A 24,817-nucleotide genomic window follows, 5' to 3' on the forward strand; every position below is an offset into this window, starting at 1 on the left:
CACTCGTGGGTACAGAGAAACGTGATGTAGACGATGGCCTGTAGGCGTGAAGGTATGGCCGGACGCTCCTCGGCAACAGATGGAGGTGCATTGTATGTTTACCTCTTTTCTTGTATCGCTCGAGGTCGAGGAGAAGAAATCGGTACAAGTACAAGTGGCGGCATTGCTGGTAGCAGAGGATGTTTGCAGTCCGAATAGGAACAATTCCTTCAATAGTCCAAGGGAAGGGGCAAACGCTGTTGGCGGATGGCCCGCGATAGGGCAAGAAAATCTTCCGCTAGTGGCATTAACGTGGCCTGGGTTAACTACCCCACCTTCATGCTCGCCTCAATTATAATATTGACAAGATGATGTGCGCTTTGCAGCCACACGTTGTCGGCCCAATTCGTGATGCGGTCTGCATCAGGCCAGTGGGAAGCTTTTAACTTGCAGCGATGCGACCGCATCGGCTTTCATTGACTGATATCAGATTCTAGATTGCATACAGCTGTCCTATATTGGCACCAGATATGCTGCACTGTGCATGGAAACCTGCGCGTATTTCGGCACGCTATCGCGTTTGATCTATTGACCACCCCTCACCCGTCTGATATAGGTGTGCAAAGAATGAGGTTCCATCATGACACCCTAATATAACCGCATTACGTGGCCGACATGGATGCCGGTCTTTCGCTTTCGTTATATTGAGACACAAATGCCAGAAATTGGAAGACCATATAAATGCCAACATATTGACTGTGTAAACAATATTTAACGCCAAATTTGACTGGACGACAAGCTCGACTGTCTCTCCGAAACTTTCGAAGATTGGGATGGCCCGCACAGAGGCGGATGTGGTCACCACCCAATACATCAGGGGAGGGAGCGACAAGTGAGCCGCGCCGGCGTTGTTTCCCCTCCAAGCCTTGATCGGCGTTGACGTGGTGGAGGGAAGCAATGACGGAGCGTCCAAGCCAACAGAACCGATTTCTCCAAACATGCCCGCCAAATGAGGATATATAAAAGATGAAAGCAGTGAAGTCGAATCCGTAATCTCCCATCCCAAACCTTGACCCAAATTATATGCTGATAATAACCGACCCCGGCCCGTCAAAGGCAGTCATGAGTTGCGGCCCTGACCACGCTGTTGTTCGTCGCCGCTGGAGTATTGGCCGGCGGAATCCGTAGGGGATGTCGATGCTGAGGTGGATGCTGCAACCAAGCGCTGTCAGCAACAATGACGACCGTGGCAGATGTTGTCCAGCTGGGAATCCTCACCTGACTGGTAGAACCGGTCCCCTCGTTGCGCCGAAGGAGACCTTGTGTTGTTTCCGTCGAGGACCAAAGACTGTCGGGCTTTGAGGCGTTCCTCAGCTTCCCGGATCCTAGCCTGAAGCTGTTCTAATTCTCGCTCCTGTATCATCATTTGGTGTCTCCTATGGTTGACAGGCTCGTCAGTTTCGCCGCATCAACACAAGCTTAGAAGCGAGACAAGATCGCAAATCATCAACAACCCAAGTGGAACCTACTTTTGATCGATGGTCTGTGAAAGGTGATTGACATCGGAATCAAGCGAAAAGGCGCTATCCAGCGCGGATGAGAAGGCTTGTGCCATGGTCCTGCCACGTCTTGGTCAACACCAACGTTGGGGGAGAGAAGGTCGCAAGAGAGGAGAACGAACGACTGTGGACGGTTCTTGGGCTTCCATTCTTGATCGATGTCCGACATTTTGTTTAGTGGTTGTCAAGGGCGTTGGGTTATGGAGCACTGGTATGGAGGATCGAAGCGAAAGGGGGGTAAGATGAATGCGAGAAGGTTAGGAAGGGGGGAAAAGGAGTATGTGAAATGAAGTCCAAGACGTGGGAAGGAGTTTAGAAGCGCGCGCGTCAAGAACGGAACAGGGGGTTATTAAGTGGATATGATAGCACGGACGGGGTGGACCTTGCGCTCAGAGTATTCAAGAGTGGACAAGGCGAGGAAGAAAAATCACCGAAGATTCGAAGAAATTGATTATATAGAAGCTTTGATGACGGAGACCAGGACCGGCCGGGATCTAAGTAATAACTATAAAAGGGGGCAGCGAGGACTTGAGCGATGGCTGGAGGGGAAAATCGGCAAAATTGCGGACGCCGTCGCACTACTGGAGACCGGGCAGGTAGGGAGGGACCACTTTTGGGTTATTGAGTCCGATGGGGATGGATGGATAATGACAGGGGCTGCACGATCGGCGGGGATGACGATGGCAAGCGCTGGGGGGAAAGATGGAGGTGGGATGCAGGGCCGTCGCGGCTTTAATTTCGTCGCAGGTAAAGAAGCAGCCGTAGAAAGGCGATGGAAGCGATGGCGAAGAAAGAAGGAGAGGATGGAAGGATAGACGAAGGGTGCTGGGTGTCAGGTCTGTGTCAAAGAATAGTCAATTTAGGTAAGTTGAAACTTCATCCATGGGTGGTTCGGGTGCTCCATGATTGCCTTTTGAGGGTAAATAGTGCAGCTCCATCCTCCTCACTAGTTGGGCGGTAGTGGAATTGCATCGTCCACTCTGCCTGGAAGGTGCCCCTGAATCCCGTCCCATCCTTCCATGACGGAGCCGCAACCAATGGGAAATTATACCGTCACGTGAGAGCGGATCTGCCCCTGTTTTGAGTCTTTGTGAGGCCACTCACCATGACTGCCTTGCTGCCACCCCCCGCCCCTCTTTATTGCCACCCGGCCACTCGTTTCTTTCTTATTGTAGATCCCAGTTGCCATCAATCTATACACCTTGTTGCACGACGCCGTTTTTAATTTTATCTTCTGAAACATTGCAACTACGGTGGCCATACTATACTATCTCCTCACGGGGCCTTTCCACACGGGCTTATGGACTGTCAGTATCAACGTCCGCGTCTTTCTATGCTTGCCCTTCTAAATCACATCCTGATCGTGATCGGCCTTTGAAGAGTTGCTTTTTCCTTGGATGTGCCCATTAGAGATACTCGCATAGGTAGTGACTAATAAAGACTGCCAAAGAGACCAATTTTGGTACACCACTCCAGCTATTGATATTTACATGTCAAATTCTTAGCAAAGCAAGCTCCAGAAGATCGCAACCTTACTGTTTAGCCCATCGCGATTATGCATGTCACTTACGAGAGCGGCCACTAATGCGGTGATCCCTATTCTTCCCTCTCAGCTTGGTTCTGCTTGCCAGAAATAGAATAGGACTCGGCTTGTACGCGGAGTCGGAGTCAGCTCAACTGCAAGTTATGAATGAGCTAGCTCCTATTTTGCATTCCAGGAAGGGTTTGGTAGCATCTGGCGTTTCAGGCACCGATGCTCGATCTGGGATATTACATTGATCTGTCTTTGATCTGTCTATAGGCCTAGTCCAGAGTATTTATAGCTGGGACGATCGATTTACATATCACAGATGTGCTGCAAGACGTCCGTGTGTACCTGCATATAACTATTTTCGGATTGCACAACATTCTTCCTCACCAAGTCCATCGGGCTGACTATGGGCAGCCTGCTATTACAAAATTTACTACGGAGCACCCAGAAACTATCGCATAATGACCTTACTCGGAATATAGACTCCTTTCCCCTTGTTTGGTACAGGAAAACGAGGAGAAACTCGGCCCGAAGACATGCCCGAAGCCGTTTCTCCAATCCAGTAGGGCAGCGGCCACATATCTGGAAGTTGGCCAAACTTTGGTGACCTGATTCAGAGAACACCTGCTGAATATGCGGCCAACATCATGGTTACTGAATCAGGTGACGACTAAGTCTTATTAAAATGCCGCACGCTGCGCGGATCCGACGGCAAATCCTGAAGGATGCAACCAAAGAGGGTCTTCTACAACAATTGACTAAGTCCGGGTGGAAGGTAACATCAATCATGTATAGCTAATCGTGAAGCAAATCTAATGTTACCGACGGCCTGCCATGCTATTGTACTCTCCGTTCATGCTCTATCAATATGAGTACCTGGTATTTTTGACTGGATTGGTCACACCTGAGCCCCGAGCTTACCTTGACCAGGCTTTATCTTTGAACATGGTTCTTTTACGGTAGTCTTGATTCTCAATGTAGCCATAATCGCATTACATCCTTTTGGTGATAACGTATGGATGTAGAAGCTGTGTTTCTCGCTCATCTGTGTTGTATGCGTTGCTGCGCATCAAAGCCTCGGGAATGTAAGATACGGACGGCATGCCGGTAAGCAGCTCCGCTTCCAACTTGCCGATATAATCGCAGTAGATGTGGCTGGTCTATGTTGGGATAAATCCTACTTAGTGATCTAGGCTGAGAGAAGCTAGCTTAACCATGGAATTAACATCATCTCGGACATAACGGATAAGTACCTCCGAGTGTGTCGGAGGTGGCAGCTCATGCCCCGCTATTTAGTCCCCTTCCCCTCATCCCTTCGGTCAGCGTTACTGTGATTTTCCACAGCTCAAGATCAAATCAGCCTACAGCATAAATCGTCGATAAGCAATCATGGCATCCCTCCCCGCTGGAAGCTGCTGTTACCAAGGCGTCAAGCACGAAGGTGAAGCCAAGGGTAGCTTCTCGCAGCTCAATGATTTCGAGATCTACACCAGCTCTCCTGCTGACAAGTCCACCGAGAATGGTATCTTAGTGTATGTCCTGCCTCCAGCAATGACCCCAAAAAGATCAAGCTAACAAAAGGAAGCATCACGGATGTGATCGGACACCGCTTCATCAACGCTCAGCTCATTGCCGACCAGTTTGCCGCTAATGGCTACTTCGTTATGATGCCTGACCTCTTCGATAACGACGCCATCCCGCTCAACCGCCCTGACGGCTTCGATATCATGGCATGGAAGGGTGGCGCATACCACAAGGACAAGAAGCCCCATACTCCCGAGGTCGTCGATCCTATCATCGAGGCATGCATCAAGGAGATGAGGACCAAGTATGGATGCAAGGTATGACTCCCACTAGCGGGCTGAAGTGACTATGAAGGGAATTAACATCTATCAGAAAATCGGTGCCGTGGGTTACTGCTTCGGTGGCAAGTACGTTGTGCGCCATCTCCGCCCCGGCCAGATCGATGCTGGATACACCGCCCACCCGTCCTTCGTCGAGTCGGAGGAGCTGAAGGCTATCAAGGGCCCTCTGGCTATTGCTGCTGCAGAGACTGATGCAATCTTCCCCGCTGAGAAGCGCCATGAATCCGAAGAGATCCTGAAGGACTCGGGTCTCCCTTACCAGATCAACCTCTACAGCGGCGTTGCGCACGGCTTTGCTGTCCGTGGAGACCCTGCCAACCGCACGGTGCAGTATGCTAAGGAGAATGCTTTCTTGCAGGCTGTTCAGTGGTTCAAGGAGCACTTGTAATGATGTGACTTTTGTCTAAGATAACCTACCTAAAATGGGAGATATGACGACGTCAATGGAATGTAGGCTATATGGCCATTTATATCAAAAATTGTTAGATCTTCTAAACTTATGTCAATCATTTATATCTGAAAAGACATGTGAATCATTACAATCAAGGAACACACAAGCTCGAAGGTCGTTCTCGCTTTAAATCTCCAATCTCAGGTAAGACAGAACAGGAAATCCTCCACATCCAGCTGACGATACTTACCGCATAGCTTGACGTTGAAATAACCTCTTCAGAGTACTACTTCGGTTCTCTATATTAACAAGTATACTTCCACTAGTTATGAGTTATAGCAAGGCCAATATTACGCAAAAAGCATATAAAGCGTAGACGCTAGCATCAATTCCACCAATGGGGGCTGTGAACGGGAGCATGTCAATGACAGGGCGTCGCTGACATGGCCCAAGCGCAGTCTCTTATAACTGATCAATTCAAGATAGGATGTTCCTGTATCTGATTATTTCAATTTTTCGGGATTGTGGATAGGACGTATTATACAGAGATTGCTCGTTCAATCCGGTTACCCAGACTACATACTCTCTGCATTTATGCATTCCGTCTAAGCATACTATGATATAGTCGTTCGCTCTTCTTATTCACCTTTAATTGCCTTCTATTCTTTTTTTTTTCATTCATAGAATCCATCATGGTCAGACTATCAGACCAGGAAGATTTTCCTAACGAGAAACCCCATGATCCAACAAACCAGTCTTCTGCCTCCCTCCCACCCATCGACCACGGCAAAGATGCCTGGTTCTTCCTCGCCGCCTGCTTCGTCATGGAAGCCCTAGTCTGGGGGTTCGCCTTCACCTACGGTGTCTTCCAAGACTACTACAGCACACTCCCCATGTTCCAAAACCCCAACAACATCGCCATCATCGGAACATGCGCAATGGTAAGTCAGCCTTTCCACCCCTCCCCTCCCCTCCCTTTAACTAACCAAAACACCCCAAATCAGGGAATAATGTACCTCGACCTCCCCATAATCTTCACCCTCTACCGCACCTACCCTCACTACCAGCGTCTGGGCTGCGCCCTCGGCGTCCTAACAATGTGTCTCTCACTGGGCCTCTCCTCCCTCTCCACAACCACCACCCACCTGATCATCTCCCAAGGCATCTTCTACGCCATCGGCGGAAGCATCGCCTACTCACCGTGCATCCTCCTAATGGAAGACTGGTTCGACCAACGCCGGGGCTTCGCCTTCGGCGTCATGTGGGCCGGCACCGGTCTAGGCGGCGCGATCCTCCCAATCGTCATGGAAACACTCCTCGATCGATACGGGTTCCGGATAGCGTTGCGCGGGTTCGCAGTCGTGCTGTTCGTGCTCACAGCCCCGTTGGTATGGTTCGTTAAGCCTAGAGTGTCGCCTGCAGTGCGGAATAGTACCGACCCAGCACAACAACAACAACAACAACACCATTCACCACGACCACGGCTCAAGGAGATCCGATTTCTCTGGACATCAGGAACATTCCTCCTCTTCGAGCTATTCAACATGATCGAGGCAGTAGGGTACTTCCTCCCGTCTATCTATCTACCTTCATATGCAAGAGCCATCGGCGTCTCGTCCGGCAGTTTGGAAGCCCTCACGGTGATATTATTTAATGTTGCGTCCGTGGTAGGGTGCGTAGTCATGGGGGCGATTATCGACCGGTGGGACGTAACGACCTGCATTCTGGTGTCGACTGTGGGATCGACTGTGGGTGTGTTTCTGATCTGGGGGTTTAGTGTTTCAATAGGCCCATTGTTTATGTTTGCTATCGTGTATGGGCTTTTTGCCGGCTCGTATACGAGTACTTGGCCGGGCATTATGAGGGAGGTGGTCAGGAAGGATGGTGCCGCTGAGTCGAGTATGGTGTTTGCTTGCTTGGCGGCTGGTAGGGGCGTTGGGAATATCGTCTCCGGACCGTTGAGTGAGGCGTTGTTGGAGGGGATGCCGTGGGCTGGGGAGTTGGGGTTGGGCTTTGGGTCTGGGTATGGCAGTTTGATTGTTTTTACGGGCGTGACGGGGTTGGTGGGGGGTGGGAGTTGGGTTGTTAGGAGGGTCGGGTGGTTGTGATTGGTATATAGAGAGGATTGTTAGGGGTAAAGGTATTCAGAGCTTTTTAAGTTTTGTTGTAGATGTGTCGATGGATGTTTTGTTGGTTGTCATTGTATAGCTTCAGCTGGTCTGTCGCTATGTGCCTCCTGCTACATGGTCAGCCTTATTTGGAACAGTGCCATTTTCACATGTCACAACACGATCAAATAGGAGTTGACAATTAATTAATAGCTTCTATCCCTGACTAGTAGCCCACTGGTCACTTTACTGTTGTGGCTGGCTACTACTAGTAGCAATCACTTCGGACCCTTCCGCCCCAATGTCAGCCCGATTCCTGATATAGTTAACGTTAACATCTACTCTGCACTAGCTTCTTTATCTTGGGAAGAGAATCCCAGCCCGTACGTCGACTCAACACCAGAGAACAACGAACAGAAGCCACAAAAGTCATCATTACTTCGAGATAAGAATGAGTTCCACAAAGACATACCTCCCCACAGAAATACTCCGCCAGATCATCCACCACCTCCTACCTCAACTATACCTGCCGGAGTTGTTGCGTGCGAGAAAAGTGAATAGTGCGTGACGACCACCCAGTAATTCTCCCAGGAGCATCAAAACTGACCGAATAGCCAGGCCTGTTTAACGAAGAGATCATCGACTATCTTATAAACGGCGAGGATCTGGAAGAGTTATTTACTTTCTTGACTAAAGAGAAATTGAACTCATCACCATGGGGTACTTTCCCTGACCGTCTGAAACGGCTCTACCTGCAGCGAAAGTTACGAGAGCATTCGCACAGACCGTGTGCTTTTACGTATTTCGTGCAGGAGGTAATAGAGTACCAGTTGGGGGATGCTCCTGCGTTGGAGGACAAGGAGAAATTGACTGAGGGGTTGATTGATGTGGTGATAGCGGGGAACAATGATCCATCAAACATGTTCCATCGCCTGGTATGTCAGTGGTGGATTGATAAAGTGGACAACAGGTTCAATGAGCCGATTGAAAAGTCGATGCCGATTATCTTGGCCTGTATGGCCATCTTACGGGGGGACTGTGCAGAACTGAGCACAGCACTGCGGAACGGTTTGGATCCAGAGCAGCCATGTCTACGATTTGGGGTCATCCCGATAAATGTCGCAGCTCAAAGGGGAAACAGAGAGATCGCTAAAATTATGGTGGAGCATGGGTGTTCCATGTGGTACACCTGGATCTATAATATCCCCATGAATGCTTTAGCCATGGCTGCGATATCTCGGAACAAAGAGGCGCTGGGAATATGGCTTGAGCATCATCACCAAGAGGAACACGCTGACCCTACTAAGCCATTTTATGTATGCAGGCAAGCTTTTGAGAAATTGGCGCGCAGGGGCGATGTAGAGCTGATGGAGTTCTTTGTGGAGCGGTATCCCCGGGTATTGAATGATCTCCTGGGGCCGTTGCGGCTGGCTGTTTGCTTCACACAGTTGGCAGCGGTGCGATGGCTGTTTGCTCGTCTCAGCGCTCCTCTTACACCTGACCAGGGTAGACTGTTGCTGCTCCGCGCTATGGAAGGCCCCTGCGCCTGGCAGCGAATATCACAGATGGTGCAGCTGCTTCTGGAACTTGGAGTTAGTCCAAACGGGGAGTCTCGGCATAGGACGCCATTGCAAAAGGCCGTGATAGCTGGACAAGAAGAGATTGCCGAGATACTGTTGCAGAATGGAGCGGATGCAAATGAATATCATCCGCGTAGCGCGACAGTGGGTAGACAAGCCCCGCTGATGTTAGCCGTCCGGCAACGGTCTGTGTCTATGGTTCGGCTGCTCTTGAGACATGGAGCAAATCGAACATATGTCATGAAGCGCAAAAGGTACACTATCCATGAAAATAGGGGACAAGTCCAGAATATGGAAACTGCGCTGATTGGACTTGGGTGGGAGGAAGAGCAGGTGAGGAGACATGAAGGCTGGGACTACTGGGTGCTCTCGGAAAAGCTGCCGCCAGTGACTCCGAAGCAGGAAAACAAGTCCGGCGTGCCCGGAAAGGCATTCCAGTCCCCCACGTGACCCAAGAGCAGCCAGTTCCCGTTTGGGGGAAGAAACGAAAGGGGAGGGACTCCCATTCTGGAGGAAACAGAGTCCTTTCCTGCCGGTGAATTGCCCGCAAAGGTGATGCCATCCCATCCCCATCCCATCCTATCCCTCCCCCCGTCCGTCCCCTTCAGCCATCCATCCCCAGTCCCCGTCATCTCGCCTATCCTTTCCATCACTCTTTATTCACGATCCCATTATCGCTGTACGTAATTCAAATTTAGCTTCTTTTTTTTCCCATCCCACGGCCTCCCTTTCGCGACTCTATCGCGTTCTCCATCCTTTTTGACCTTCCCTCCGATTTTTCCCTTGCGGTCGCCCTTCATTTTTCTGCGCGGATGGTCTGAACCGCCACCCCGACCTTCGCTCACGTTCGCGTCTTGTCGGCCTGGAATCTCAGGTATCCGTCTCTTATCCTGCTTCGGTGCTACCCAAGACTCTATCCAGTAGTACGACGAGGGACTTTGTCGCCTTTCGGACTGAGCTCGTCGGGCCGACAATCCTGCGATTACTCCTACCACCGTGGCCCCAATCCCTAAATACTTCCCCCCCAGTGGCCGATTCGACGGGCAATGGGGGATGCCTCCTCTATCGGTCTACACGCCTTTTGAATCCCTCCTCTTCTTTCAGTCTCTCGCCGGCCTAGAATCCCCTCCCGCGAACTTCGTCTCCATCTCCGATGTGCTCCGCAACAACCCCTTCATTCGAGAGAATGCCGCCTACGATGCGGCAAGGCTCAGCCCCGAAGCCTTGGAGGATCTCTATGCGACGCTGATGCGAGATGGCTGGGATTCAGCAAACGCGGGACCCAACGGTCACCATGCTGAGAGCCCGGCCCCCAATAACCCCAAGAAGCGCAAGATATCCAGCCCTCGAGCGGACGGATTAGCGGACAAAGGTTACAACCACGCCAGCAAAGTGCCCAGGCTAGTGTCGCACCTATATGCCAGATACAAGGAGCTGGTAACGCGGGAGATTCAGAATGAAGAGCAGAGGTATAGGGATATTAGGAAAGAGATCGATCAGCTACAGGAGGAGGAACGCGATGCGCTCTCGGAGACCTCCGCAAGACCTCCACCAGCGCAACCGATTGCGCCCGCGAAGCAGGAGCCCGCGCCAGAACCGATGGATGTGGATGTGAAGGAACAGAAGCCAATTCAACGACCCCGCGATGAAGCTATGCCAGTTGCGACCCCGTCGGTAGCTGCTGATGTTAAGCAGCCTCCACTGGAACCGCAACGGAAGGAGCTGGATTCAAGCAAGCAGCCCGCGCAACCTGTCGCGCGCCCACCGCAGGAACCCCGGCCTCTGGCCGCGCCGTCGGTACAGCCCGTCGAACTGCCACCGACAAACAAGGCAAAGCTCCAGCAACAGCCTCAGCCTCAGCCACTGCCGCAGCAACAACAACCTCAACAGCCATTACAACCGGCACCTCGTCCTCAGCCCAGCCCTCAGGTAGCGACCGGTCGGCCGCCTCAGCAGCCACCAGCCCCGAATGGAAAGGCATTCCCGACACCATCACAACCAGCTATTGTGCCCAAGAATGCCCCTGTAAACCACGCACCAGTGGCCGCGCCACCGGCTCCGTCGCCAAGACCGCCCAATGCCTCAGTACCCAGCCCGGGTGTCGCACGCCCTCCCGCTGTTACACCTTCCCAAGCTCCACAGAAGGCAAGTGTGTCAGTCCCTTCCACTCCGCAACAGCCAGTTCTGGCCAGCAAGCCCTCTGCCAAGGATGGACAGTCTGTTCCAGCTGCTAGCCCGGCGCCTCAGCGACCTCCGCCCCAGGCTAGTTTCCAGCAGTGGTCTCTAAACAAACCTCCACAAACGCCACAACCTCCCCCAGCATTCGCAAAGCCGAAACCAGAGCCGACGAACGCCGCTGTTTCTGGGCGACCGGTTCAGTCTCCCTTCCCTCCACCCACTCCAGCCTTCGAAAACAAGAAGGGACCGCAAGGACCACGCCCAACACCTGCTCCGTCAACTCCAGGACCTGTGCCTGCGGCCGCCCACACACCTGCCCAGAACATTCCACCACCCGCGTTCCAGACCCCGGTTGGACCTGCGCAGGGTTCCATCCTTTCGCGGCCACCGAGCACGCGGCCTCTCCGGCCTTCGATTGACACGGGCGTTCTTACACCTGGCTCTCTCACACCATGGAAGCGGACTCCACGGCTGAGCATCCCCCACTCTCCTCGTTCGCCCGAACGGCCACGGCCTGAGGAGATCAGTCCTATCAGTGAGAAAGCGCCGTCTTTGCCTGGTTCTCGTGAGCCGACACCAGAGGAGCCTGAGCCTCGCCGTCGAAAGCGGAGGACCGAGACGAAAAGCAATGGAACTGGCGCTGATCAGACACTGTCGATTGATGCAGAGAGCAAGGGAGGGACTAAACGGAAGAGTGAGAGGGGAACGCTGTCTAGCGGTAAGGACCGTGACAGGAGCACAGCGTCGTCCCGAAGCCGAGGAAGGTCTGTGTTGTCGCGGGACGAAGAGTCCACAGCGGATACGGGGACTGGCTCCCAGGCGAAGATCAAGCATGAAGTGCCCAGTACTCCAGCTGGTATCTCAGAAACGGCAGAGCCCGAACGTCATTCGGTCAGTCGGCCGAGCAGGGGGCGGCCGAAGCGCAAGCGTGCTCCGAGTGAGAGCCTAGAGGCCGAACCTACTCAGTCGGAGCTTAGCCAGCTCACTCGCGTTGATCCTAATCAATCGACGTCGTATGTAGTTTGCGCGCGCAACTTTCCCCGGACCGGAGCTCCCATCATGAGTGAGCTTAGCATGCACAAGGTTGCAGGCACCTTTTCAAAGCCGCTGACAGAACGTGACGCACCGGGATACCGCGATCTTATCTACCGGCCGCAAGATATCAAGACCATCAAGTCGCTGATTCACCAGGGTAGCAGGGCGCTGGCGGCGGCTACAGAGGCAGCGAGCACACCGGCAGGCGACGGGGAATCACCGGCGCCGGGTACAGGGACCCCTTCGAAGAATGCAGTCCTTATGTTGCAAAAGACAGAGGACATTATTCCCCCGAAGGGTATCGTGAATTCGGCGCAGCTGGAAAAGGAATTGATCCGTATGTTCGCCAACGCCGTGATGTTTAACCCTATCCCTCAACGAGGCTTTGGGCCTGCCTTCCCTATGATCAGCGATAGCGGGTCAAGAGAGAGCACGCAGGTTCCCGAACAGGAGGAGGGCGGTATCATCAAGGATACGCTGGAAATGTTCGAAGATGTCGAGCAAGCCGTTACGCGATGGCGCGCGGCGGAGCGGACGGCGGACGAGTTCGCCAGCAAGAGCATCCTCTCGCTGCGGCGAGGAAGTGCCAGTGACCTCAACACGGATAGTGCAGATGAGGTCAAAGGATCATGAACGATGTATGCCGCACTGTAGCGTACTTGATTGATGTATTATTATTATTATTATTATTATTATTATTATTACCCACATGTTCGGAAAATAGACGAATGCTTTCCACATGTTCCGCAAAGAGAACATGGTAATTCTATTTCATAACCATGAGCTTTTGTATCCCAGACAAGCCTAAACCACATAACTAGTAAAACACATCTATAGTCATTCATATGCATCATGCAAAAACATCATTTGACATCCATCATAAACCTCACGCCGCAATCGCCTGACTCGGCTTCGTCCTCCCCAATCCCTCCTTCGCATAGAAGTCCATCGGATACACTCCGTTATTCTCCGTCTCCCACCCCTCCCTCACCCCCAGCGCAATCAACGCCTCATACGGCGTCAACAGAGGTCTCGCAAACGCATATCCCCAATCAATACTCAACCGCGGACAAGCAATCTGCACCCAGCACTCCACATCCGCCATGGACGCCAACTTCCCGGGGAAAATCTCACTCAAGAGGAGATTCACAAACGGAATGCCCCTCTCATTCAAATGCCTCTCAATCATCGCCATCGTATTCGGATTCCCCTGCCGTCCCAACGACCCCAAAATAATCCCCCACTTCTTCGCCGACTTCGCCGTATTGATCGCATCCCGGCGCAGCGTGTGCATCTCATCATGAACATACGTCTCCCTGGACAGCGTCCTCGAATACGGATCATACCGATACGCCGGAATAGCCGGGTTATGGATCATCGCGGACTCGAGATGAAAGCGGCCGTCGCCGAGGTAGAGAAGGATATCGACTTCGTCAGCGGAGAGCGTCGGGGAGGTACATCCTAGGATTTCTCCCTTGGAGAGAGGCATGATCTGCGGGATGAGGACCTTGAAGCCTGCGCGCTCGAGAACGGGTTTCAGGCCGTGGAGGGTAGCGTTGAATTGGATGGTGCCGACAGTGGCGATGGTTTTCCCTGGCTGGAAGTTGCGTTCGAGGGTGGCGATTAGGTGCGTGGTGTCGATGCTGATGTCGACGAAGATGTAGAGGGTTTTGATTTTGGTTACGTCTACTGGGATCAGGCAGCTGTGGGCGTAGTGGACGAGTAGATCGCACCCGAGTGCGCGCGCCGTGTAGTCGTCGATGCAGCAGGCGCCGTAGGTCACGTCGCCCATGATGAGGGTTTCGATGCCCGGGCAGAATTGGGTGAGGATGTCGGAGATGGTGGTCGCGAAGATGAGAAGGCCTTCGGGGAATTGGAGAGCCACACGTTTGGCGCCGGAGGTGCGGATGCGGTGGATGGTCTTGGGGATCTCGAAGGAGTAGTTGCGTGGGAGGAGTTCGACGGCGGCGAGGATTTCCGGGTCTTCGAGGATCTCCGGGGGGACTTGGTTTAGGGTGCGTGGGGTGCGGCGGGGGGTGGCTATGTTGATGAGAGTGTTAGTTTGTTGGTATGTTGGTGGTGAAGTTGTGAACGCATGTAGTGTTGGCTGATGGAGGGGTACTGACCCTTTTGTATACTGGTAGTCTCGACATTTTGTGCGGTGGGTGCATCCTTCTGTGCCTGTGCGTCTGCTGTTCGGCGACCGACGAATCTCTTCTTGGGCTGTCGCAAGGGGGCGCTCGATGGCGCGGAGTCTTCCGGTATGCCGTTCATGGTGTAATATGGATGTGATAGAGTACGCTATGGAGCAGCGATAAAGTGACTCCAAAGTGGGATGATGGATATTTTAGGCTGAGTCAGCAGGGCGGGTCAGGTGGGGTCACGCCGTTCGGCCTCGGTCGGTTCTCCGCATTCCGCAGGACGAGCTGATCAGTTCATCCTGCCATCACCACTTCTCCTCCTCTTTCCCGGGGAACCGTCGCGTGGTTTTCATATTCTTTCATAGTGCTTAGGAGTTTCTTGTACATGTCTCACAGCTGATATCAATTGCCAAAATGATGACCTTCCGACCTCGAATGAGCCTCTTCTCTGCCCTTCGCACGGCCCCAGCTCGACGCCGCTTTGCGACTGAGGCGCGGTTAACCACGGACCATGTCCGCATCGTCGAAGTAGGGCCACGAGATGGTCTACAGAACGAGAAGAAGTCGATACCACTCGCGACAAAGCTCCAGCTTATTGAGAAGCTGGCTAAAACGGGTGTAACCACAATTGAGGCCGGTTCTTTTGTCCCAGCGAAATGGGTGCCCCAGGTACGTACGGACGGCCCGCATCCGGATTGAGTAGCAACGACACTGTTCCTACTTGGAGTACAAGACTAACACACATATGTATGATAGATGGCCAGCACTGCAGAGATCTGCGAGCACCTCCTCCAGACTCCCCCACAGTCACAGAACGCCATTGCCTACAACTACCTCGTCCCAAATGTGCGGGGTCTAGAGAACCTGATCAAAGTTATGGATGCCACAGGTGTCCCGGCAGACACGACAGGCTCTGCTACGAAACCTCCGACAACAACCGAGGTATCCGTGTTTGTAGCAGCAACAGAGGCATTCTCCAAGGCCAACATAAACTGCACGATCGAGGAGTCACTAGAACGCACCCGTCCGATCGTCTCGTTGGCAAAGACAAAGAACATCCGAGTAAGAGGCTATGTTTCTGTTACACTGGGTTGTCCGTACGAGGGTCCCGATGTATCCCCAGCCAAGGTAGCTGATATCACGGCAACGCTACTTGAAATGGGAACCGACGAAGTGTCGGTGGCTGATACTACGGGCATGGGTACGGCACCCCGCACCATGAAGCTACTGCAGGCTCTGAAGGCGGCCGGAATTGCGAATAACGATCTGGCGCTGCACTTCCATGATACGTATGGACAGGCTCTCGTCAACACCATTGTAGGGCTGGAGCATGGTATTCGCATCTTTGATAGTAGTGTGGGTGGTCTTGGTGGTTGTCCTTACTCGAAGGGTGCAACGGGAAATGTCTCGACGGAGGACCTTGTACACACTATTCATGGTCTGGGCATGCACACCGGTATCAATCTGGAGGAGATGGCCAGGATTGGCTCCTGGATTAGTGGGGAGCTGGGCCGGGCTAATGAGAGTCGTGCGGGCAAAGCCATATTGGCGCGGATGGAAGAGAGTGAATTCGGTACTTGCAGATAACTTTATCGTCTTGTTACATAGCAGCGCTAGCCATACTTCAAACTTTATTCACTGCCAAGTTGAGCATTTTGTCTCCCGACGTGATATGAAACTTAATATTTGTTTCGTAGAAAGCCCCATGCTACATCCCGATCTAAATTGTGCTTATATTCATTTAATGACCTGGGCAAACTCTGATACTCCTTAACATCACGTTTATAATAAATACGAATTTCTCTCGCCAGGGACTAGCGAGCATCGAAGGGCCACATCTTATCCGCTTTCGCTATCGTCAGATCCTCACCTCGAGCCTCCGATTCCCTGGCCGTCTGTATCCATTCATCATAAGCGGCGCGGTGAGCATCCCTCGCCGCATCCCATGCCTCATTCGGAACCCAGCCATCAGAATTTGTATTCAAAGAGTGTTTGAGCCATAGCTTGAGACTCTGCACCGCTTCAAAGTCCTCATAGTCCTTAGCATGCTTCTTACGTTCTTCGTCCGTTAGAGAATACGGGCATGTCCCATGCAAACCCAGCTCAGACCACCGATCTGATAGCTCAATCAGTTTTTGACGGATAGCAGTCGCGCTATCTCTCCAGGTTGTGTGGGTGTAGCGGAAGAGTCGGAATAAGGTCGGATCAAGCAGCCTTGTGGGTCGAAGCTTAGGGGTTAGACCTTTCATGCATACGTCGTATGTCTGATAACAGATCGAGGCATCTTTCCGCTCTTTCTCTGTCTGAACGGGGGTGGATTCGCCTTCCCTGTTTTCGAAAATGTCTCCTTCGATGTCTTGAGGAGGAGTGGCGAAGTCGGGAGTCTCGTTGGCATAGATGAAAAAGAAGGCTCGATGCTTGTTGATTGCCAGTCTATCAAGCCGGTGATGACAGTAGGATCTTCTGCTGAGACATAGATGTTTCTCTTGTGAAAGTCAGGGTGCACTAGGGCTGGCGCCGCAGCATCCTGGATCCGCTTATCCTCGATAAGCCTCTGCATCACTTCTTGGCTTATATTCAGTAATTGAACGTGATCCTGAATCGCCCCTTGGTGAGGGAGACTGCACTTGGCATTTTCTTCTTTTGGTAGTCGAGAGAAGCCGGTTTCAACCAGACCTCTGCAATAGCTTGTGAGGTCACGCCCTAGAGTTCACACGCTGTATTAGACAAGTGGGCATAGTGTCAGAGGGTACGAGACTGACAAGGGCCGCAATTAGGGCTCGGGCCTCCGTAAAGTTCCAACTCGCCTGGATTCCTATTCCAGAATACGGGACTGCAGTTTGTCCCGACACAAAAGCCCTGGTCAAGCGGTATTTTCATCTGCTCCTCGAGGGGCGCGTCCGAAAAGTATAAGCTGCCATATGCTGGGAAATCCAAGGACGCCATCTGTTTGATTGCCAATGAAAGAGCCTTGGAGCATGGCATGTGTTGTTCTGAGTTCATGTCAGGCCAAACCTGATGGAGTTGTACGCCTTCGACATGTTCCTGAATGATATATTCTGTGCCGATAGGGTTCGCTGGATCATCACTCCAATCTAATAGTTTGGGTATTGGAAGTGACAGCTTGGATCATACTACATCATTGGCGTTATCAGTGTCCCATACAAGCTGTATCATGCAATAGAGGGTCAGGTCCAGTCTTACAATATGTCATTGTCGCGACTTCGGAGTTGGTTGTCAACCTTGGAGGGCCGGCAATACTAGTCGGTAGCCTTGCTACGATACGAGAGCCTGTGTCCATGGTAAAGATGAAGACTCTATTAAATCCACCTTCTTTCTTTTCGTACTTGGCAACATTCGTTGCACCTGGACTTAGATGAATAACTCTGTCACAGAGTGCAGGGAAGTTGAACTGTATGCGGCGACAGTCTCGCTGGAGTTTGTCGCGATGCAGCCATCTTCCTCCGGTGCATGTGCATGGATCGTCTTCTAGAATCGATGGTCAAGAACGACATAATTCTGCTATAGAGTGAAGTATACCCACTAGGATGTGCTTGTGAGAGTTGGTAATCGAGGAGGGGATGCGACGACGGAATGTTGTGTTTATTTGCATATTCGGATACCGATTGCCGCTGTTGCCAGGAGCGAGAGGATTGCAGAGACTGTGAAAGTGATAAGGGGACTTTTGATCGTCGCAAAGACCGCGCCATGATTGCTCGCGGTTTGCTATATCCAGATAAGTAGCATATACGGCAATGGTTGTTACCGAGTTGTTGACAGTCCAGCTCCTTAAGTTATGTATCTAAAGCCGAGCCCAATGTGGTAACTGTCTTGCCAGTCTGCCATGCACCAATCAGGAAGGATTATTTGACGCCCGCTGACCACGTCTGATTACTCCTTGACTTTTTAATTAAGGGTATAGTATTTGCACTCTGGTCATCAAACCTATCTAGTATTGGTATTTAATTTCCCGTGCTTTGCTTGGCCAATAACAGTCCGGCCCAATTCGCTGCAAAGCACTGATCTTGTGTGTAGACCAGCAGGTAAAGTAACATATGTAAGAAGACTTTATCGACAGTAAATCAGCGATGTATTCACAACTGACCATGCAAGATCAGGGGCATTCGGAATATGATTCAATGCCGGCATCATATACACATATTTCACAGGACGAGAGAGGAGAGGAGGAAGAAAGAGCTCTATAATCATTATACAATCAATAACCAACGCCACTCATGCAAACAGGCACCAAAGTCAACCTCCACATGCACCTTATTTTTAGTATCGATATCCACGGACATCAAATAGAGAAATGACATCTCATTCTCTAGAAATCCGTAACCCGTCCACCGTAGCTCCAGTCACCCTCAGCACCCCACCTCAGAGGCTCATTCTTCGGTCCACCAATCTCGCCAGTCTTGGGGTTCTTCTCTCCTTCAAACTCAGGCTTCACTCCGTACTTCACATCGGGATGAAGCTCCTCGCCCTTGCCGGTGGCGTTGATCTCGGCTGCCACTGCGGGCTCTGAGTCGGGCGATTGGTTGATCTGCGGGGTGCTGAAGGCGCCGGTAGACTTGCGCTGAAGCTCTTCGAAGATTTCTTGCTCCTCTTTAGGGAGGCGCGGAGGAGCCGGACCGCTGGCAAATGCGAAGGGAGGCTTGTCGGAGAGGAGGGCCGCGCGGGTTGAGAAAGCGCGGAGAGGGAGAGAGGATTTGGCGGGGAGACGGATTGCGGTGCGGAGGAACATTGTGATAGTTGGATATTTTCCTGTTTTATCAAGGGAAATATTGAAGGACGTTAACCTCTGGTATAATGTGGTCTTGCTTGAAGCTGGTGGAGAGTTGGAGAAAGAAGATGCGGAGTGGCGGAGGTCGGGACGGAAGAAGGAAGAATCGCGATGGCAGAAAGCATTACCCGATAAGCCCTGATCGTCCCGATAGCACTCGGCCTTTCTGCCGGGTGTAGTGCACCCCCGGCGGTGAGTTGGATGGACAGTAAGCCATGACAGATGGATGCCTTGATTGCTCGAAAGTAAAGTCGATTTAGGCCTGGGGAGACATTGCTTACTCTAGTCTCCCATTGTATGCATGTATCTGAACATGCAATACCGTGTGATGAAGGAGTCGAGTTCCGACAACTACTACTGCATTGAGTAAGGCGTCACGTGGGACCGCCCTTTCTGGGCGGATGAGCGTGACACGCTTATCATCCTTCGGGTACCTACCAAGTAACTACCACGTTCACCGTCAATCCGTTTCGCCATGAGAAAGCCCCATTGCAACCTCCCTACTTCCTGATCGTACTGAATATTGTGATCAGTCCTGCTGTATTCGTTCTGGGACGTTATTTGTAGCATATTAGAACCATCCGGATCCCTTCCTTCCCCTATCAGGTTATGTCTTCTGCTCCTGACGGGCAACCAATGCTGCCGCTTCCTGGAGCCCCGTCTTCTTCATGGTCCCGATTTCGTGAGAGATTCGGTGCACTGTTTCATGGCGCTGACCCCAGGGTCTGTGTTGCATTCTGGCTACTTGGTAAGCCGTTGGCCGTCTTGTAGACTCCGCGAACTAATAAGAACTCTTCGTGGCTCACTAACCGGCATGTGTGAAATGCAACAGGCTTGATCAACAATGTCCTCTATGTTATAATCTTGTCCGCTGCCCTCGATTTGGTGGGGCCCAGTGTCCCCAAGGGCGTTGTTCTTCTCGCAGATGTCATTCCCTCATTCGGAACGAAGCTGATTGCACCCTACTTTATCCATTTGGTTCCATATCCTGCTCGGGTATTGTTCTGTGTGCTGTGTTCAGCTCTGGGTATGCTTTTAGTGGCCCTGAGCCCAGCCTACACAGATGGCGGCTCAATTTCCACCAAAATCGCGGGTATCATTCTGGCGAGCTTGTCGAGCGGAGGAGGCGAACTGAGCTTCCTCGCACTGACTCACTTCTACGGCCCGTTTAGTCTGGCAGCCTGGGGTAGTGGTACTGGAGCTGCCGGGCTGGTCGGTGCTGGTGCGTATGCCGTTGCAACTACCTCTATGGGGCTCAGTGTCAAGTCCACCCTCCTAGCAGCTGCCTGCCTGCCAGCGATCATGGTAGTGAGCTTCTTCGCCATTCTGCCAAGAGCTCCCATACGGACATGGCCTGCTGCACATGTTGAGTATCGTGCGATTGACCAGGAGGATCGGGATCGGGATGACCCTCTGGATGAGCGGCACGGTCTACTCGGCTCGTCAGTTTCCCCCAACCGAAGCAAAGGGAGCGACACGAGTCAGATGCTTAGCTTGCGGGTCTTTAAAGCCAATCTGCAGCGAGCTAGGGGTCTTTTCTTTCCCTTGTAAGTGCACGCTAGTGTCATCAAGTAATGATTGGCATGCTTACTTTTTCCCGCACAGTATGCTTCCCCTGCTGCTAGTCTATGTGGCCGAATACACGATCAATCAAGGTGTCTCTCCAACCCTTCTGTTTCCACTTGAAGATTCGCCGTTCGAGCATTACCGTGCATTCTATCCCGCGTACAATGCGATCTATCAGGTTGGTGTTTTCATCTCACGATCGTCGACCCCGTTCTTCCGCATTCACGATCTCTACCTTCCGTCACTGCTGCAAATCATCAATCTGGTCGTATTGACTTTAAACGCCTTATTTGACTTCATCCCGAGTGTGTACATAATCTTTGTAATCATCTTCTGGGAAGGGCTGTTAGGCGGACTGGTTTATGTTAATACTTTTGCCGAAATTGGGGACCGGGTACCGAAGGAGGACCGCGAATTCTCACTCGGAGCGACAACTGTCAGTGATTCCGCCGGAATTTGTATAGCGGGATTTCTGGGAATGGTGTTTGAGGTCTGGTTGTGTGATTGGCAGGTCGCCCACGGTCGCGACTATTGCCGGAAACTATGAGAAGTACAGGCGTCTAGAAAGATAAGGGAAAGTAAATGCTATACTATCTTAACTTATATATATAATATGTATAATATATATTATATATGCAATAGATGTGAATCCCTCATGCATCATTGGCTTCCGTAGAGGCATTTCGGAAATGCCAGAAGAGGAATGGCACATGAGTTGGTTCGTGGCGGGAGATGCATGTGACCGTGCTCTCCCGTGACTCGGCACGGGCAATCCTCCGCCTTTTCCGTTCGCCCACAACAAACTATTCTTCCGTATTATCCTGCTATCCATCATTCAGCTAGCCACCGCGGAGGGCCACCAGTGATCGACGCCAAACCCGGCTTTTGGGCTTCTGCCACACTAATCCCGGTTATTCAAGGCCTGCTTACTGTCGCTACCCAGATGACTGGATCACCATGCATCCTCTGGTGGGGATTTCACATGCATCAACTACGTTTCTTCAGCTGAACCATGGATTCCCTCACTCTACACCAACTAACTACTCTCTGCCTTCCCCCCCCCACATACCCCATACTTGGGTCACCGAACTGTGCCATTATTGACATACCTACATGATAAACAGGCTAGTGCTCTGCTTGCCCGTTGCTTACCTGTTCCTCTTTTACAGTGGTTCGCCGCTTTTGTCCATTCTTTGTCCTTTCCTTACTGCCCCTCCCATTATTCCAGTGCGCAGTTGAAATATGAATTTTTCCATTTGATTATCTTCCACTATTTCTCTTCCGTATACTTTTAAGCATCTTGTATATTTTATAGAACGTCTTTCAGAGCCCTTATAGACCGCTGCTGCCTGATTCCTACCCGGGGTTGTCTTGGAAAAATGATAGGTAACTGACGGCCCAGCGAACCCCATGGGATGTCATGAGTCTGCTGCTAATCTATACATCCAGACCACGTCCTTGGGCGACCATCTACAAAGTTCCGGAAGATCCAGGTTCTTGCTGTACTTGTATTCTGGTCTACCTATCTATTAAGGTGCGTCTCGATTGTTCGTCTCTTACTGCTGTTTTGCTGACAGATCAATCGTAGAGGAAACAAGAATGGCCCTCCTTTTATCCGCAAAATCTCGTCGCGCCTCTCAAGAAAGCTGAGCGTCTGGCAAACCACTGTCCTTGTTTTCCTCTGGCTCTATATTTGCCGCAATTTTGCGAAAATTGTCGGCCTTGAGTGCCCTGAGCCTTTAGCCAACCTCTACTCGCGCTCCTTTTTCCGGGCAACATGGATCGCGACTGGATTAGACGCTGGGTTCTGGACCGCAATGGGGATAAAGCCAAAGTGGCTACGAGATATTGCGTCTCTGGTTTTCTCTGGTTATTACCTTATCGCAGCAGAACAGGCAGATGAGAAGGTTCGCCGGGTACGTGCTACACTCACAGTAGAGCATATGCGTGTGTCATGGAATAAGAGCACCACACCGTATCTCTGGGCCCTCGCCAAATTGGGCCGCCCGCGGCTCACGAGGTACCCTCCGCGTGCCATCCGTATCCCCCGACCAGCGTCCTCGATTTACAAGGAGCCGACAAATGCATGGCTTTACTTCGATGGGTCATTGACTGCGCTACGTGATCAAACATGCATTGTCCTTGATATTCCTGGGGGTGGTTTTGTTTCGATGAGCCCTCGGCATTCCGAAGACCGACTTCTGGCCTGGGCGGCGAGAACCAAACTTCCCGTACTGAGTCTCGACTACAAGAAGGCACCGGAGTACCCGTATCCGTATGCTTTGAACGAGTGTTATGATGTATATCATTCCATTGTCTCCACCCGTGGGCGGTGCTTGGGCCTCAACGGACGGACTCGTCCTCGTGTCGTCATCACTGGTGATAGTGCTGGTGGTAATCTCGCCACAGGCGTCACCCTTATGATCCTTCAGTCCGGCAGTACACATGCCTCTAGATGGCAAGGACAAAACATGCTTCCACCCCCGGACGGGCTGGTTCTACCCTATCCCGCGCTGAACATGAAGATAGAAAGCTGGATGACAGAAGAGCAAATGGCGTTGATCCAAGAGAAAAGCACACGTCGAACCAATGAGAGCGTGCTCCGCAGGAAAGACATGGACTATCACCGATTGACGCCTTTTACTTCTCCGGGAACATCGTTCGGAGATTTCCAGCGTGACTCTTTCTCTGATGCAGACTTGGAAGTTGGAAATTTGGTTGACGCGACCTCGGAGAAGTTGGCACAGCAACAGAAGGTGGACATTCCTGAAAATGAAGCGGCTGCTATCACTGAGCACCAGCCTAAGCAGATCCAAACACGGCTGGCCGTCTCATCGATGATATCGTACGTCAACGATCGTATATTAACCCCTGAGATGATGAGGGCAATGATCATCCTATATATCGGACCGCACAACCGCCCCGACTTCAATACGGACTACCTACTCTCCCCAGCTTTGGCTCCCGAAGACCTTCTAGCACGCTTTCCCAAGACGTACATTATCACCGGAGAACGTGACCCTCTAGTAGACGACACGGTCATCTTCGCCGGGCGACTGAGACACGCTAAGCTCCGCCAATTTCAGGAACGACAAGAACTGGGCCTCGAAAAGTCTTATCGTAGGTTCAACGCTAAAGACCACGTCGAGGTATCCCTATTGCCCGGAATATCTCACGGGTTCATGCAAATGGCAGGCTTCTTTCCGGATAGCTGGAAGCACATCTATCGCTGCGCAAGTTGGATTCAAGATCTATTTGACCTCGCCCAGGCTAAAAGATCATCCTCTTATACTAAGGCCCTCACCAACGGTACACAGATACCAAAGGGACCTAAGTCCGTTCCTCGTGGAAACAACTCGCGCAATCACAGACGTCATCTCACCGGAGAGTCATCCGGCGACGAGGATAGGCCTCTCGAGATAGGCATCAAGAAATTGACACCACTGACGCCACTGCATCGCAGCTCCAGCGCCCCCATCGACAGTACCGATATTGATAGTCAAGCTATCGCTGCCAAGGATGGCGACAGCGAGGATGCTAAAAAGGAACGCATTCGTAGCGTCTCCCGAGGGCGAACTCTGCGACCAGGAATCACCAAGAAACAGCGTCCCACACCCATGAGGTTAACGATCCCTCCTCGAGACGGGTATATCTCTGGATCGCCGAGTCCTGTTCCTTTGCGGGAGAGAAACCGAAGTATCAACAGCCTTGCCAGCGAGGAAGACCTGATTGACCGGCGCATGAATGGTATAGCTGGAGGGTTGATGGGAATTGGCGAGGGTGCCAGGACGCCTTAGCCACCGCTTTTGGAGGATGTGTATGCATTGAATTTGTTTTTGTGAGCCTATATAGATATCTTACTACACTTGAGCATTTAGCGACCAAACATACCTGATGTGAAACGTTTCCAAACTTGGCAACTGTAAGAACTAAATACAGGCAGTACTAGTCATCATATGACGAACAGGAGGCTGTGTGTTCAATACCGGTTATACGCGGATTCGGATGAAACTGCAGTAAGCCCCTTAACTGAACCCACGTGGTTGGTGTACATACATTCCATGATATGTCGCATACCCTATCCTATAATTTCCTTTT

At 51.7% G+C, this 24,817-nt stretch overlaps 8 protein-coding genes across 8 annotated transcripts; 6 read left to right on the plus strand and 2 right to left on the minus strand.

The window, feature by feature from the left end:
- Positions 1-1,046: 1,046 nt before the first annotated feature.
- BO85DRAFT_447778 (uncharacterized protein) lies at positions 1,047-1,807 on the minus strand. The gene is made up of 3 exons (XM_025659786.1): positions 1,661-1,807; positions 1,509-1,598; positions 1,047-1,415 (listed from the first exon to the last, which is right to left on the minus strand). Exons 1-3 carry the CDS (start codon positions 1,705-1,707, stop codon positions 1,208-1,210), a joined length of 345 nt encoding a protein of 114 aa, XP_025517836.1. The 5' UTR covers positions 1,708-1,807; the 3' UTR covers positions 1,047-1,207.
- BO85DRAFT_447779 (uncharacterized protein) lies at positions 1,660-2,548 on the plus strand. Its single transcript, XM_025659787.1, has one exon. It carries the CDS (start codon positions 1,898-1,900, stop codon positions 2,351-2,353), a length of 456 nt encoding a protein of 151 aa, XP_025517837.1. The 5' UTR covers positions 1,660-1,897; the 3' UTR covers positions 2,354-2,548.
- A 1,763-nt stretch (positions 2,549-4,311) lies between these two features.
- Positions 4,312-5,482, plus strand: BO85DRAFT_518666 (dienelactone hydrolase). Its single transcript, XM_025664986.1, has 3 exons — positions 4,312-4,601; positions 4,655-4,910; positions 4,966-5,482. The coding sequence occupies exons 1-3, from the start codon at positions 4,459-4,461 to the stop codon at positions 5,320-5,322; spliced, it is 756 nt and encodes a 251-aa protein (XP_025517838.1). The 5' UTR covers positions 4,312-4,458; the 3' UTR covers positions 5,323-5,482.
- A 535-nt stretch (positions 5,483-6,017) lies between these two features.
- BO85DRAFT_417541 (putative MFS monocarboxylate transporter) lies at positions 6,018-7,433 on the plus strand (the record flags this gene model as incomplete). The annotated part of the gene is made up of 2 exons (XM_025657778.1): positions 6,018-6,266; positions 6,330-7,433. 2 exons carry the CDS (start codon positions 6,018-6,020, stop codon positions 7,431-7,433), a joined length of 1,353 nt encoding a protein of 450 aa, XP_025517839.1.
- A 451-nt stretch (positions 7,434-7,884) lies between these two features.
- Positions 7,885-9,463, plus strand: BO85DRAFT_486367 (ankyrin; the record flags this gene model as incomplete). The annotated part of the gene is made up of 2 exons (XM_025663386.1): positions 7,885-7,993; positions 8,052-9,463. The coding sequence occupies 2 exons, from the start codon at positions 7,885-7,887 to the stop codon at positions 9,461-9,463; spliced, it is 1,521 nt and encodes a 506-aa protein (XP_025517840.1).
- A 204-nt stretch (positions 9,464-9,667) lies between these two features.
- Positions 9,668-12,986, plus strand: BO85DRAFT_253544 (uncharacterized protein). Its single transcript, XM_025654954.1, has 2 exons — positions 9,668-9,692; positions 9,888-12,986. Exon 2 carries the CDS (start codon positions 10,067-10,069, stop codon positions 12,857-12,859), a length of 2,793 nt encoding a protein of 930 aa, XP_025517841.1. The 5' UTR covers positions 9,668-9,692; positions 9,888-10,066; the 3' UTR covers positions 12,860-12,986.
- Positions 12,927-14,521, minus strand: dph1 (2-(3-amino-3-carboxypropyl)histidine synthase). Its single transcript, XM_025656901.1, has 2 exons — positions 14,353-14,521; positions 12,927-14,266 (listed from the first exon to the last, which is right to left on the minus strand). Exons 1-2 carry the CDS (start codon positions 14,498-14,500, stop codon positions 13,113-13,115), a joined length of 1,302 nt encoding a protein of 433 aa, XP_025517842.1. The 5' UTR covers positions 14,501-14,521; the 3' UTR covers positions 12,927-13,112.
- A 145-nt stretch (positions 14,522-14,666) lies between these two features.
- Positions 14,667-24,628, plus strand: BO85DRAFT_467571 (CLN3-domain-containing protein). Its single transcript, XM_025662197.1, has 8 exons — positions 14,667-15,036; positions 15,124-15,940; positions 18,321-18,325; positions 19,760-19,901; positions 19,986-20,700; positions 20,759-21,219; positions 22,169-22,253; positions 22,308-24,628. Exons 1-8 carry the CDS (start codon positions 14,782-14,784, stop codon positions 24,514-24,516), a joined length of 4,689 nt encoding a protein of 1,562 aa, XP_025517843.1. The 5' UTR covers positions 14,667-14,781; the 3' UTR covers positions 24,517-24,628.
- The last annotated feature ends 189 nt before the right edge of the window (positions 24,629-24,817 follow it).

This window comes from Aspergillus piperis (genome assembly GCF_003184755.1).
Source record: "Aspergillus piperis CBS 112811 unplaced genomic scaffold BO85scaffold_5, whole genome shotgun sequence".
NCBI lineage: Eukaryota > Fungi > Ascomycota > Eurotiomycetes > Eurotiales > Aspergillaceae > Aspergillus > Aspergillus piperis.